Source organism: Meles meles, chromosome 18, assembly GCF_922984935.1.
Source record: "Meles meles chromosome 18, mMelMel3.1 paternal haplotype, whole genome shotgun sequence".
NCBI lineage: Eukaryota > Metazoa > Chordata > Mammalia > Carnivora > Mustelidae > Meles > Meles meles.
The window spans coordinates 41,676,781-41,692,515 of NC_060083.1; the positions used below are offsets into that span (position 1 = coordinate 41,676,781).

At 51.2% G+C, this 15,735-nt stretch overlaps 1 protein-coding gene across 1 annotated transcript in view; it reads right to left on the reverse strand.

The window, feature by feature from the left end:
* Window positions 1-8,819: 8,819 nt before the first annotated feature.
* Window positions 8,820-15,735, reverse strand: part of PLXDC1 (plexin domain containing 1) — a 56,533-nt gene continuing 49,617 nt past the window's right edge. The window contains exons 12-14 of the mRNA XM_045985900.1: window positions 13,501-13,536; window positions 11,375-11,535; window positions 8,820-10,140 (exon numbers count right to left, since the gene is read on the reverse strand). Coding sequence (XP_045841856.1) covers window positions 10,021-10,140; window positions 11,375-11,535; window positions 13,501-13,536 — 317 coding nt within the window. The 3' untranslated portion in view covers window positions 8,820-10,020. The remainder of the gene's footprint in view (window positions 10,141-11,374; window positions 11,536-13,500; window positions 13,537-15,735) is intronic.

Here is a 15,735-nt window from a genome sequence, read left to right on the forward strand (position 1 = left end):
GGTGGCTCAGTGGGTTAAGCCTCTGCCTTTGGCTCAGGTCATGATCTCAGGGTCCTAGTGATTGGGCTCGCTGCTCAGCAGGGAGCCTGCTTCCCCCCTCTCCCTCTGCCAGCCTCTCTGCCTACTTGTGATCTCTTTGTCAAAAATAAATAAAATTTTAAAAAAGAGTCTGTTTTTTGGTTTGTTTCTTTTTTCCCTTTGTTCGTTTTGTTTCCATCCTTAAATTCCACATATGAGTGAAATCATGTGTTATTTGTCATCCTTTGCCTCATTTTGCTTAGCATTATACCCTCTAGATCCATCCATATTGTTGCAAATGGCAAGATTTCATTCTTTTTTATGGCTGAGTAATATTCCATTATATATACACACTACATCTTCTTTATCCACTCATCTATTGAGGAATATTTGGATTGCTTCCATAGTTTGGCTATTGTAAATAAAGCTGCCATAAACATAGGGGGTGCATATCTTTTCGAATTAGTGTTTTTCTATTTTGGGGGGGTAAATACCCAGTGATGGAATTACTGAATCCTAGGGTAGTTCTATTTTTAATTTTTTGAGGAACCGCCATCCTGTTTTCCATACTGACTGCACCCGTTTGCATTCTCACCAACAGTGTGCGAGGGTTCCTTTTTGTCTATATCCTTACCAACACTTATTGTTTCTTGTGCTTTTGGTTTTAGCCACAGTGTGAGGTGACACTTCATTGTGATTTTTTTTTAAGATTTTATTTATTTATTTGACAGCAATCACAAGTAGGCAGAGAGGCAGGCAGAGACAGAGAGAGAAGGAAGCAGGCTCCCCGCTGAGCAGAGAGCCCAATGCGGGGCTTGATCCCAGGACCCTGGAATCACGACTGAGCTGAAGGCAGAGGCTTGAACCCACTGAGCCACCCAGGCGCCCCTTCATTGTGATTTTGATGTACGTTTCCCTGATGACGGGTGATGTTGAACACCTTTTCATGTGTCTGTTGGCCATCTGTGTGTCTTCAGAGAAATGTCTCTTCATGTCTTCTGTCCATTTTTTTAATTGGATTATTTGTGGGTTTTTTGGTGTTGAGTTGTACAAGTTCTTTATATATTTTGGATACTAACATTTTGTCAGATATGTCTTTTGCAAATATCTTCTCCCATTCAGTATCTTTTTGTTTTATTGTTTCCTTTGCTGTGCAGAAGCTTTTTATTTTGATGTAGTCCCAATAGTTTATTTTTGCTGTTATTTCCCTTTCTTTAGGAGACATATCTAGAAATTGCTGCTATGGTCAATGTCAGAGACATTATCGCTTATGTCCTCTTTAAGGATTTTTGTGGTTTCAAGCCTCACAATTAGGTCTTTAATCCATTTTGAGTTTAATTTTTCTGTATGCATATGGCCTAAGAAAGGGGTCTAGTTTCATTCTTCAGCCTGTAACTGTCCAGTTTTCCCAACACCATTTGTTGAAGAGACTGTCTTTTTCCCATTGTATATTCTTGCCTCCTTTGTGGAAGATTAATTGACCATATAATCGTGGGTTTATTTCTGGGCTCTCTGTTCTGTTCTATATTGATCTATGTGTCTGTTTCTGTGCCAGGACCATGCTGTTTTGATTACTGCAGCTTTGTAGTAGATCTTGATATCTGGGATTGTGATACCTCCAGTTTTATTTAGAGTAATCTGTTTTTAATTTAGGTTTAACGAGAACTAGAAGGATAAACTCAATACCTCAGCTGATCTCTTACAAAGCTGTCAGACTTGGGTATTGAACCCTTCAAAATTAATCACCGAGGGAAGTTGTCAGGGGTTGATTTCTGCAGGCTAAATCCTACAATATCCCTTTCTCATATTCTTTCTTTCCCCCCTGAAAGAATGATGAAAAAAAGTCTTTTGAGGATAAATATAGAAAGCTAAGAATGGAGAGGGAGGAGAAGTTAGTTTCAGTGCCTGTTTTGGTCAGAGTCATGAGAGCCACCCGGTTGCAAGGATGTCTGTCCACGTCTATCCCCATCCTGGGGGAAGTGGGAGGCTTTGGGAGAGGAAGATGCTGTCTGCTGAACAGGTCGCCAGCAGAGCGCCTCCTTCTGGTGAAAACCATACCCAAACATAAAGGCAGCAGAAAGTGCCAGAAAATCCCATCCCCTGGCCGCCACTCTCCCCCGCCACCGCCCCCACCCCCCCATAAGAAGTCCCGCTGTGGTTAGTAATTAACAAGTAAAATTTAGCAAGAAAAAAAGAAGCCCAAGGTCTTCCTCGGCGCGAGGTTTGTCTCCAAATGCTGGAATGTTTAACCTTCACAAAGCCTGATGAGGCAGGTGCTACTATTTTCTTTCTTCCTTTCTTTCTTTTTTTTTTTTTTTAAGATTTATTTATTGGAGAGAGAGCAAGTGCAGTGTGCAAGTGGGGGAAGAGGCAGAGGGAGAGGGAGAGAGACTCTCAAGCAGACTCCCTGCTGAGCAGAGACCCACCGACATAAGGCTCGATTCCAGGACACTGAGATCCTGACCTGAGCCGAAATCAAGAGTCACACGCCTAACCACCTGAGCCACCCAGGTGCTGCCAGGTGCTACTATTTCTACCACTTTCTTTTAACTAATGCTGCAGGCAAGCAAGGACATGGAGTCATTATGTAAGGTCACAGAGGTGACATATGGCGTCACCAGCGTTCAGCTTGGACTCAGTAACATTAGAGCCCTTGGGCTTACCCACCACAGGTGCTAGCCCTGAGAACCAGCAGCCTGGGGGCTCTCGGGCATTCTGTGTGGTTGTGGGCAAGTCGTTCCTGGCCTGCCCGGCTTTCACGGGCCTCGGTTTGTCCACCTGTAAAACGAAGGGATTGGGGAAGTGGACAAAGCCATTCCTGTAGCCTGGGCTCAACTAGACAAGAACACATCGGGTAACAGTCTCCAAGATGTGTGGCTCAAAGGGTGGCAGAAACACCCCAAGAGGGTTCGTTTCTAGAGGGCTAACATCTAGCGAACTAGGGGTCTCATCTGTGGGGCCTCAGACATTGAGCAAATCCCCTCATGTGCTTTGCACCTCAGTGGCTGCCTTGTAAGGGAGAGCGAACCGCAGACCCGCCTCACAGGAGACAACCCAAATAAATCTTGTGACACACCGCCTGTGTGAGCTGCTACCCGCCCCCTCGTCATCTCAGAGGATGAAAGTAAATAGATCAGGGCTTTTGTAAGAAAGTCTGGCTAATTCCCAGTTTTGTTAGTTTTGGTTCCTCCTTCAGCACGAAGAGGGCCGAGTGCTCATCTCTGGAGGCAGGAGGAAGAGCAAAGTCAGCTGGGCAGATGTGGCTCAGTCCATACAGGCCTTAGGGGAGAAGGGAGAAGAGCCCCAAGGAACAGAGAGGTGTGTGGGCACCTCAAGAGAGGGGACACCATGGGCCCTGGGCCAGGCTGCCCTTTAGGCCTTGAGGAGAGGCTCTGGAAATGACTTCCCGTTCCTGGGGTGGGGGTGGGGGTCAAGCAAAGGGCTTCCCATTCGGCACTTGACTGACCACATCTGTGTTAGTTGAGAGCCACCTGTCTGTGAATTCAAAATGGGATCTATACTGAGGGAACTGTGAGGTGGGTCAGCGGAAGAGAGACAGGACTTGTTACTTCTGGAAGATTTTCAGCCTTTCCTCAGCTGGACACAGGGAGCCTTATATTATACCTTTTGGACCCTTGATCTGAAGAAAAAAACTTTGAAGAGGATCGCCTGAAGCCAGAAGGGAAGGTTGGATTGTATGACTGGGAGTGTATATGCAGAAATATTATTGCCTGCGTTCAGATATTTCCTTTTCGGTGCTTTTAACTTTGTGGAAAACCATGGGCACGATTTACCTGTCTCTAGGGACCAAATGTAAAAATGTCTTACAAACATCAGAAACCTCACCCCCCAAAGACTTTCTCTTTGGTTTCAGCAGTTCCAGTGAGGATTCCCCCTTCCCACTTCCCTGCTCTCCAGCCCCATGGTGGCAAATAAAGTCATCAGTTGTCCTCCATTCACGCAGGAGACTAGCACAGAGACCTGGGCTTCGGTTCTGTAAAGCTTTGTGGAGAGTGCTTCCAAATCATTGTGTGAGAGGGTCCCCGAGTCGGGGAGCCGGGAGCCGGAGGAGGGGGGGAGGCAGGAACAATGAGGACATTTTTAAGCTCTTGGGATTGTGTAAATAAATACCTGATAAGCTCACAGTTTCAGGATCCAAGAATGAGGATCTGAAGTCATCGTTGTGTGTCTTTGTGAGCCTCTCTACAGGCCTGGGAGGACTCTGTGACTCCACAGTCCTCTTCCTTTCTACCTGTGGTTGGGCGATTCTGGCGCCGCCTGGTGGTCCCCAGGGAACAACCTCAGCTGGGAACCGAAGCCCTGACTTTGGAGATTGTCTAGGCGACTTACTAGGCATGTGACCCCGGACAAGTCACTTGATGGTGCCTGATGCGTGGTAGGTGCTTCAGGAGTATAGATCAAATTAAGAAATAAACAAGTAAACCACCTGTTCGAACCTCAGTTTCCTTATCTGGGAAATGGGGGAATAACACCTCCCCAATAGGCTACACTCATGTAAGTAAACTTGCCTCCTAGAAGTGCTTCCCAGACTTTCTTGGGCTTCACACGAGTCACCTGGGGAGCAACTCAAGCACAGATTCTGGGTCGGATGGGCCTAACTTCTGCATTTTCTGCTAATCCTTCGAGGATGGTGATCCAGACCACACTTGGAGTAGCTAGGTCCAAGACCCTAAAGTCCTTGAAATTATTATTATTATTATTTTTTTAAAGATTTTATTTATTTATTTTACAGACAGAGATCACAGGCAAAGAGGCAGGCAGAGAGAGAGGAGGAAGCAGGCTCCCTGCTAAGCAGAGAGCCCGACGCGGGGCTCGATCCTAGGCCGCTGGGATCATGACCTGAGCCAAAGGCAGAGGCTCAACCCACTGAGCCACCCAGGCACCCCAAGTCCTTGAAATTATTAACCTTATCTTTCCAGCCCGTGGAATCTGGACAGACTCCAAGGCTAGACTAACCAGTTGATCCAGGGTGCCCATCCTGGAGGGGTTTCCTGGGAGGTAGGACCCTCCGTGTTCAAACCAAGAAAGTTCCAGGCAGAACTAGAAAATTTCGTAACCCCGTCAGGATTATGGACAGGCAAGGGTTGAGCTGCTGTGTGAACTGGGGGAAGAATCAAAAACCAGGTGAGGCTGTTAGCTAAGGAGAGGGGCATCTTCCTACCCAGAGAAGTTGGGTGACTTGGCCCACATCGCACAGCTTCTCAGGGACTGAGCTTCTACCACTCCTGGCTTCTAAGCAGCTAGCACCTCGGCACTTTCTGCACTAATCCTTGCTGCCTTCTCCAACACATTCCTCCTCATTCGGCAAACACAGTGTGTTTATTTATAAATCAGCTTGTTTGGAACCTAAAATTTGGCGCAGCTGATTTTGGCCGTGAGGGGTTCAAATTTTTCCTCTCTTCGTTTTGGTCTGCTTTGTTTCGCGTTTTGTGAGCGAAAAGCACAAAGTAATAGAAGCACAAAAGCACAAAGTAATAGAAGCACAACGAGGCCGCTAGAGTGGTTTGACTGCGAAGCCTCCAGAAATGTGGCAGCCTCATTGTGTGCAGATGGATTTTGTGTCTCTAGATGGTAGATTGGAAACCCATGAGGTTTACTTCCAGGGATTTACAAACTTCAAATAAATAAAGAGCTGGGATCTCTTTCCAGGCTGTTTCTCCTGGAGGCAAGATGGAAGGTTGGGAGAAGCAGCCGGGTGGGCAGGTTGCTGGGGGCTGCTCCTGGGCTCCTTAGTCCAGTTCCTGAGAAGAGGTGCTAGTCATCGGGCCAAGGCAGGAGCTGCAATTTGCAGAAAGCACTCAGAATTCTTGGCATTTTATTTTGCACGCTGCAGAAGTCTTAGAAGAAAGTGGCTTTTTTTTTTTTTCTAAGATTTTATTTATTTGTCAGAGAATGAGAGTGCACAAGCAGGGGAAGTGGCAGGCAGAGGGAGAAGCAGCCTCCCTGCTGAGCAAGGAGCCTGATGTGGGGCTCAATCCTGGGACCCTGGGATCATGACCTGAGCCAAAGGCATCCGCTTAACCAACTGAGCCACCCACCCAGGCCTCCCCAAATTGCTTTTTATGATTAACACTGAGTACAAGTTCAGGTTTTTGTTGAGAGGTGGAGTGGGGGGAAAAGCGGGTGTAGACAGAGAGAGAGAGAGAGACAGAGAGATTGGTTGCATTTTCTCTGACTCTACCTGGTGTGGGTTCCAGGCCATGGAGTCTGCGGGCAGCTCCCGATCAGTGCTCTGGGCAAACTGTCATCCTTCACTTGATCTTAGCCAAAAGGCCGAGAAGCGATGCAAACTGTCATCCTTTCCAGGACTGGGAGAAGGGAGTCTTAGCCTTGTCCATAATCACGTAACTGTTCAGCCCTTTCAAAACGCTGAGGTTGGCTGGCAGCTTTTGCCACTGCCTTAAGCCTGAGGACGGCATCAGCTTCCTCTGATGTTTTTGGCGATACAATGCACACGTGTGTGCATATACATGTGCATATATATGGGGATTCTGTGCACAGAGGAGCCCTGCTAAAGCACACAAACTGAAAAGTTTGCTTTCTGTGATCCACAGAGAACCTGGAACAGTGACCAAAGGACATTCTCCACCTCAGGCTCTAGGCTGAGACCCGAAAAGTGGCCTCCAGCATTGCAGGCCTGCTTGGGGGAGCGGGTGGTACCTGATTCTGGCGGGAGGGAGATGGCCAGTTACGTGAGCTCAGAAACCCCGTCTGCATTCCTGGTGCCGGGGTTGATGGGTGAGCTCATATGTTCATGTTCTAGAATCAGAAACCCTGGGACCTCACAGGACACCTCCGCACCCCTGGGTCAACAGTTGAAAGGAGCACAGGAGGTGCTCTCAGCCTGAGACCCCTGGACCCCCCTCATGCCCGGCCTCTGTGTTCCTCGTTCCTCTTCTTTCCCTCATGCTGGCTCTCTTAAAGAGTTCCGGTATAAAGCAGAGCTTCCCGGGGAAGTTCTCACTTCTGAGTGCAACACAGACAGCCTCCAGAGCCCCGTTTCGCAGGCTTGAAGTTTCCCATCTCAGTGGTGAACTTTCATGAATCCCACCCTCCCACCCGGCAATGAGATCACCGTGAGGACACGCAAAGGCCCCGTGTGGGAAAGGTACAGCCAGTCACCTGCTTTCCCTGGAGACTGTGCGTGCTGGCGGGGCGGAAGGTCCTGGGCGGCTGCAAGCCCTCTGGGGTTGACTGTGCACATATGTGTGGTACAACTTGGCCTTGCTGGACTGTCAGCCAGGTGTGGAAGGTTGACCACAAGACCCCTGTGTCTCCTTCTGGTCACTCATTCTCCAAGTGAGCCTCTCACTCTAGCCCCCCGGAGAGACTGCTCTAAATGTTGGAGTAGAATTCCTGCATGTGGGAAACCCTTATCTTGTCCCCAGTCCTAAGGGTGGCTGGAACCAGGGTTAACTCTGTGAGATGCCAGGCTCTGTATCTTGGGAGCACTGGGCTATGTGTTTTGCAGTCAAATGCTCTACCACTGAGCTATACCCCCGGGCGATGTGTTTTGGCTCGAGAAGTCCAAAGACTTAATATCCAGTGACACATCTTTAGCTCTTTTTGCTGTCAGCAGGCAGCCTGCTGCCCTCACCACTGTCCTTGCTGGGGTCAGTCAGGCTCACTCTGACCTGGCAGAGGAATCTTGAGCTTTTTCCCGCTGCAGAGGTTACGGCAGAGGCCTCACACCTACCTACCTACCTTCCTTCCTCCCTTCCAGATTTTATTCATTTATTTATTTAAGAGAGAGCACAAGCAGGAGGAGGGGCAGAGGGAGAGGGAGAAGCAGACTCCCCACTGACCAGGAGTCAGTCAAGGTGGGGCTTGATCCCGGGATTCCAGGATCATGACCTGAGCCAAAGGCAGATGCTTAACTGACTGAGCCACCCAGGTGCGCCCCCCCACCCCCGACCTTTCTTCCCTCTCAATACTCTTCCCTTCAGGATTCCAGAGCAGGGGGACAGAGCTCCCACTGGGAAGAGGCTTGCTGGGGTTTAGGAGTGGGGCAAATGGTGCTGTGCCCTGCATTTGGCCACAACAGGAACTGCTCCACTGGCCAGTTTCAACCCATGGAGGTCACAGACGCTTTGCTAGTCAGACAAGGGCAGAAATCACCCTCCTGCTGGCCAGGAGTGCTGGGAGCCCAGATCATTTCAGTGCCTGGCTGCTCTTCTTTCATTAAGACAGCTCAGTTACAGACCTTTCTGTCCTTCAGAAGCTTGGAAAGAACCCTATTCTCTTGGCTGCGCTGTCTTTTCTGTGTCTCACATTCTGACCTCCCCCCCATAGCTCTTCCTTGTCTGGTTTATGAAAAAAAAAAATACAGGAGCACCTGGGTGGCTCAGTGGATTAAGCCGCTGCCTTCGGCTCAGGTCATGATCTCAGGGTCCTGGGATTGAGCCCCACATCGGGCTCTCTGCTCTGCAGGGAGCCTGCTTCCTCCTCTCTCTCTGCCTGCTTCTCTGCCTACTTGTGATCTCTGCCTGTTAAATAAATAAAATCTTAAAAAAAAAAAAAATACACACACACACACACACACACACACACACACAGCCGAGGTCCAGCATGTTTCCCACTCAGACTATCAATAGTGCCCTCACTGCCGATAAACCACGAAGCATCTGGAAAACCATGGGTCAAGTGTTTGGATGTGTCTGGTTATTTGTGGACTCCCTACCCACCACCTCAGGAGGCCTGGTCCTTAAACTGACTTCTTTCTTTTGCAGTGTCTCCCGCGACGTGCATAAAAGGGCATGACTCAGTGGGGACTGATTAAACATTTATTTGCTGCTGATATTCTTTACTCTGAATGAGGTTGAGCTAAAGATTTTAATTTTAAAATTCTCTTCAGAAGCAGCCCCAACTCATCCCTGGGACAGAATTCCCTTAGAACCAGGTGAAGTTTGGGAGCCTAAAGGCTTTGTTCCAAAAGCTTCCAGCAGAGCTGGGCAGTTGGAAAGGACTCTCCAGATCAAGGTTTTCCACAGAAAGTCCCTCCTTCCCACGCCAGCTTCCTGGGTTCCCATCCGTTCCCGCAGCTTTGCTCCTTGACAGAATCCAGCGGAAGTTCCCTGCGGAGTACGTCTCTAGAAGTCCTCCTACCACCCTGTTTCTTCTCTTTAATGGCTATAAAAATCCAGCTCAGAGGAGGAAAGGTACTAGTCCGGTAGGCCCTGCCTTTGAAGGTACTTCCTGACGCTGACAGAAGGGCAGGCCGCGAATACCAGGAACACGACACGTGCCGTCGGAGTCTGGAGCCCCACACCGAGATGCACCCATGCCGGGCAGGGCTGGCCAGGCCAAGGCTGGGCGGCCACTGGGGTAAAACCCATGCGGCTCGTGGCACACACGCTCCATCTAAGACTGGTTCTCAGCAGAAAGGGTAACTCTAGGGAGTAAAGCCTAAAAATGCAACTTTCCCCCCACAAGTGCTTTCCTCTCCTGGCATTTGGCTTTCCTCCAGTGACGACATGCCAGACAGAGCCGGCCCTGTGTTTAGCAGACGGCCGGAACGTCTTCAGACTTCCAGAGCCGCCGAGGCTGGGGCGATATACGCTGAGTCCATAGCCATGAGGACCAGCTCTGGAGTCTATGGACCCTGGGACGCGGCCCCAACCTAGAGTCTTGCTCTCTGTGTCCTGTCGAGGGGTGTTAGGTGCCTCGGGTGGGAGGGGCCGCTGGGGCAAGACCACCAGGGGTGACCATTGAGAGACCCCTCACATCAAAACAGGATGAGATTGGGTTGTTGTCTCTTAAACACCTCATGGGGTTGCTTTTTGGGCCCCTCGCTTCCATATGTGGTGTGCGATGGGCAAACTGGAGCTCTGGCCCCGGAAGCCACGGTCTCATCTCTGTCTTCCCAGCCAGGGCAAGTTCAGAGGAAGCCGAAAAAAGTCACTTCACCGCTTCGCCTCCACTGATCTTCTTTGGGGACCCGGGGTCTTCTTTCCTATCCTTCTAAGGGGAGGCCTGGTGCCCTCAGCACTGCTCAGCCTCCACGAAGCCCTCCTTCTCGTGGCCCGAGGGCTCAACCTCCGTGTAGGTGGAGTGGTTGGGGTGGTTGCGGAATCTCACTGCTGGCCAGTGGTGAGGTCTCCGCTGGGGGGGGCATGACGCAGAGTCAGTGGGCGTGCCCTCAACCACCTGGGACCACCCCCCAACCCGCCCCTCCCCCACCAGGGACAGTGCTGAGCACAGAGCCTCTCTTCTCAAGGGCGCTGGGGGCCTCCTGTGAGCTAGGCGGAGTTCAACACCCCTGTCCAGAAGCCTCCCAACCCCCGCCCCAGGGGTGATCCCTCCACTGGTGGGAGCCTTGCTGTGAGCCGGAGGAGTCTGGGAGGAGGTCCTTTTATCCCTCACGGGAGGGACTGCAGGACACAGGTGAGAGCCTTTAGCGATATACCCAGCGGACTCCTGAGACGGCAAAAAGTGAGGCCGTGGGTGAGAGAGGGAATGATCGGGAGGCTCTGGAGCTGCCAGGATAACCCTCCGGACAGTGTAGACCCTGCAGACAGCTGGGGACCTTATGAACATGCACCTTCCTGGGCCCGTTTCAGACCTGCCCCATCAGTGTTTGTGTGACTGGGGATCTGCAGTCCCCCGGCGGTGACAGCCAGGGAGGCTAAAACTTCAGGCTGACAGGTTAGGGCTTACAAGAAACAGGGGCTTCTAAACAAAGAGGAGGAGACCCCCTGCACCTCTGGGTGATCCCTGTCTGGGAGACCTACAGAGGCAGCCCTGCTGGACCACACACAGAGCTGGGGAGGCGCGGAGAGCAGAGGACAAGGCCAGGAGCTCACGAGCCCTGTGGCCCAGAGAGAAGGGGGCTCTGGCTCTTCTGAATTCCGAGACATTCCAAACCCTAGCACCCTCAATGAAAGCTCCCAGAGAGAGACTCATGATTACTATGTCTTGTCGATTCTGACCTAAACACCCACACATGGGCAAAGAGGCGGAGATCTCTGTTCCACTATGGCTTGGAATAAGCAGCTGGCCTGGAATTTGGGGGTGAGAGACCACAAAGCATTAAAGACTGGCTGCACAGTCCCCAGTGATTTCTCTGGCTTTCCTCTGGGGGCTCTTCTGGTTTCACCAACAGGGGAGCAAAAGGCTGTTCAGCAGGACAGGAAGGGGAGCAGCACTCCTCGGGGAGACTGAGGTGGGGGGGTGGTTAGGGACTCAAAGGATGGAGTCAAAGATGGTTTCTGAGGAAGGAATAGGAGCTGGGCAGGTGGGAGGGGAGGGATGAGGCGGGGAGGGGCAGGTACCCCACGGCTGGGGAAACGCTGATGCTGAGGCAGATGGCGGAGCTGGGCCCAAATCCTACACTGACCTCGATGAAGAAGAGTGCGGCGTTGGAGGTGGGGTGGCCGTTGATGTAAATCCCAGCCAGGACGATGGCTGCCACCAGGAGGACTGCTAGCACGATGCCCACGATGGTGCCCAGGTGCACGGGGGGGCCCTTGGTCTTGGGGGACAAGTTGTTTTGAAGGCCTGTGGAGAGAACGTTAGGGTAGAGAGTGGCTACCAGAGAACTGGGAAGGGAGGGCCACGAAGTCCTAGGTCCTAGGTTATCAAAGAGAAGTTCTCTCCAACACCCGTGCCACTTAAACGCTTTCGAGAATTCTCCTAGGTTATATGATGGTGAAGAGTTTTGGATCTGAATATTGCTCCCTGATTCAAATTCAAGTTCTACGGCTTATAAGCTGTGTGACCTCAGGCGAATTACCTAACCTCTCGGTGCCTCACTTACCACTCCTGTAGAACAAGGATCATAATGATTACCATAATAATTACCTAATCATAATGATTACAACCCTAAGGGTTAAAACCAGATCATTCACATCAACTGCTGAAGACCAGGGCTGGTATCTCAGATGACCTCGGCTATTTTGATAACAAAATGACCATATTTTCACCTGTCACTGTCTGCTACCCGACTGTGGCCTCCTGGAGGGCAAGGACAGTGTCTTCTTATTCATCTCTGTGTCCTTAGCTCTTAGAAAAGATGGCGGGCCCCATGGTAGGAGCTCAATAAAAGAGTGAACCCAGTCCTCTGAGGGCTAATAAACCAGCAGGCAATCTCCGAGAACATTCTGAACATTTGAAATACATCCCACGGGGGAGGCTGACTATTGCCATAGACTATCAAGCTGGAAGGTCATCTAGTCCAGCCCCTCTCTTGGATGGCTGGAAATACAGACAGGTGAAGTGAATTGCTCAAGGACAGAGTCAGCCCGCCACTGACAAGCTTGTATTCCCATATTACCTGGGGTGGCTACTTGCTTCTTCTCCCTGCCCTACAGGGATGCGCAGATCATGGAGTGGAAAAGACTGATGAGCACATAAGCAAAAGAAATGCCAAATCCTTTGCTACAGGGGTCGTGGGTGGAAGAGGAATCAGCAGGAGGTGGGGACTTGAAACGCACATCCCAATCATTGTCCTCCCCATCCCTTCTCCTCTGCCCTGTCCCAGGGCGGGTGGGGGTGTGGAGTTGGGGGGGGGGCGGTGGTCCAGTGCACTGTTAGTGCCCCCTACCTGCCCACAGGTGAGGTGATACCTCCCCTGCTAGCCTTCCAGGACCTGGCAGTCAGCCCACAGAGACCCTGGTGATCTGATGGTCAGGGTTTGGGCTGAAGAGCGCACGGAGTGAGCGGAACGTGGTCCAGTCCCCACTCCTCACTCCCAGCCTACACTCACAGTGCACACACGCCCACCGCCCACAGAGCCGTCATGGCTTCGTCTCTGCGGGGGAGACTGGATCGCCATGTTGTGTCAGTAGCCTCTCCCCGCTGTGAGAACCCAAGATAACAATGTCGCTGTCCCTGGAGTCTGGAAGGCATTTCCAGCTCCTCTGTGTGGTGGTTGTCACAGAGGCCCGAGTTGGCCCAGAGTCAAGAGCAGGGGAGGTGGGACATGTCATGTCACCAGAGAGAGAATATCCTGGTACTTAATCTCGGGAGCAAAGGACCCCAATTTCCGGGGCCCTGTAAAAAGTGGGGTGGACAAGTTTTGTGTACCCTTTGCCCACGCAGGCAGGGAATCCAAGGCAACTTGATGTGGGAGAAGCTGTACTTCACCCCTCATTGACGGTGAGGCCCGGGGGGACAAGAGGGGCGGCCAACGGTGACAGGCCCCACACTGCCATGCCTGCTCTAGCTCAGCTCTTCCTTCCTCTTCTTGCTCCTTTCAGGGCAGTGAGTAGTCAAGACAGACCTCTGGGAGGTTCCTGGCTGATGAGAAATGGCTAGAGGTAGACACGTTCCTTCAATCTAAGTGGGCCCAGGCCCAGGAGCCCAGCGGGAGGTCTGGGAAGCTCAGGCTGCTGTCACTCCCCTCCCCACCCCACCTCGGAGCCAAAGCAAAGAGGCCAGGGGACTGCTGCACCCTCTTGAGGGGCGAGGGGTTTCTAGGAGGCTGTGGGTCCGATGGAGAGTAGCAGGAAGCTCTGTACTCACCCTCTCCTCCTGCATAGGGATTCAGCTTCGTGTCATCTTCGAAGAGAAGGAGAGAAGGCGTCAGATCAGTGCAATCATTATGGTCTTGGTCACTTTAGGTCCAGATGGGATTTTTAGGGAGGTTTAGTCCAACCCCACATTTTTTTTTTAAAAAGATTTTATTTATTTACTTGACAGACAGAGATTAGAGGGAGGCAGAGAGGCAGGCATAGAGAGAGGGAGAAGCAGGCTCCCTGCTGAGCAGAGCCCGATGTGGGACTCGATCCCAGGACCCTGGGATCACAACCTGGGCTGAAAGCAGAGGCTTTAATCCACTGAGCCACCCAGGAGCCCCCAACCCCCACATTTTATGTGGGTTTTAAAAAAAAATTTTTTTTAATATTTTATTTTTAAGTAATCTCTATACCCAATGTGGGGCTCAAACCCACAATCCTGCGATCAAGAGTCTCACGCTCTACCAACTGAGCCAGCCAGGTGCCTCAATCCTTCATTTTAAAGGCAAAGAAACTAAAGCACAGGGAGGGGAGGTGCCTTGCTTCAAGTCACACAGCAGTGTAATGGTGGAGGTCCACAAACAAGCCAACTTTTCCTAGTCTCGTGTTCATTCATTCAAGCAATATTTATTGGATGTTTACTATGCAGTTGAGCCCTGGGACTAGGCACTGGGGTTCAACATGGTCTCTGCCCTCAGGGAGTTAACAAGTCGGGGAGAGGGAGTGACAGTTAAAACCCAGCATAATGAAGCTCTGACTGGGGGCCTCACCCAGATAAAGCGTGTCAGGATGGAGAGGCGAGATGTAGGCCGGGAGAAAGGGTTCTAGACAGAGGAAAAAGCATGGGCAAAGGCCCCGAGTCAGTAAGGATTTGGCCACTTGGGAATAAAAAGCAGGGCAGTGTAGTTGGAGGGTGGAGAGGGTGTGAGTAGGGGGAGGTGAGAGATGAGGCTAGGGGCGCGGGAGGCTAGGAAGGGCTGAGGAGGGGCCTGCGTTCCAGGTGCAGATCTGCTTGAAGACCTCCCCCTCCTCACCTGCGCAAACTTGGAGAAAAGATGTCTACACTGCAAGGTGTGTGTCCTGTGGCTTCCTAAATCAGTTCCTATGGTTGACCCTCCCTGTGGCTCTTCCCCACAGGTTGTGTTGGGGGCTGTGGCCACAACAGCTTTCCTCCCACTCAGCCATGGCTGGTTCCCAGCCGCCATCTTGCTGGGGGGCACGGAAGGCAAAATGGCTCCCTCATCAGTGGACTGCAGTAGAGTCCCGGGGAGACTCGCACAGTGAGGAAATGCGTGTGGTAGGTGTTGAATGAGTGGCCATTTTTCTGAGTCAGTTGTCACTTTTTTTTTTAAAGATTTAATTTATTTATTTGAGTAAGAGAGGGATAGGGAATGAGGGGTGGGGAGGGGCAGAGAGAGAGAGAGAGAAAGAAAGAAGCAGACTCCCTGCTGTGCAGGGAGCCTATTGCGGGGGCTCAATCCCAGGACCCAGATTGGAGATCATGACCTGAGCTGAAGGGTAGATGCTTAACTGACTGGGCCACCCAGGTGTCTCTGAGTTGGCTCCTCTTTCTGCTGGCGGTGTGTTCTGTTCTGTTCAGCTGCCCATCACATGAGCCCTTCTCTTGCACACGGTTATTCTGGGCGAGGGCCTGGCTCTCCTTGGAATGAAATGCACAGGTCTGTGGCTGCTGCTTGCCACCCAGAGGTCATTCTGGTTCTCTTTGGAGGAGCGCTCAATTGCAAAAAAACACAACGAAATCCAGTCCCCATACCTCCTGTGTGCCCAGCCCTCTCTGCTCCTGAGCTTGGCTGGTGCCAGAGGGGTGCCCCCACCGTCCAGCAGCCCGCTCCCACTAACTCCTCTGCTCTCCAGCTCTGCTCTGGCAAGGTGGGTCCCTTTGGCTGTATTCCCTTCATTCCCATCTCCCTGTACCCCAAGATAGACCATGCAGGACAGACTCTAACTCCTGGACTGGATTATTCACTTCCTGTCTCTTTCTTTTTCTTTTTCATTTAATTCATCTGAGAATAAATGCTCTCAAAACCTGCACCGTACCCCACTCCCTGTTAATCCTGGACCATCTTAGAATAATGGGAGCTGCCTAATCTGCCTTGCTTGTTCACCCCTTTGCTATTTTTTTTCAGTCCCTCAAATCTGCAAAGACCTTTCTTTTCTTTTTTTTTTCAGCACTGGAATGCCTGGGTGGCTCAGTCAGTTAAGCCTCTGCCTTCTGCTCAGG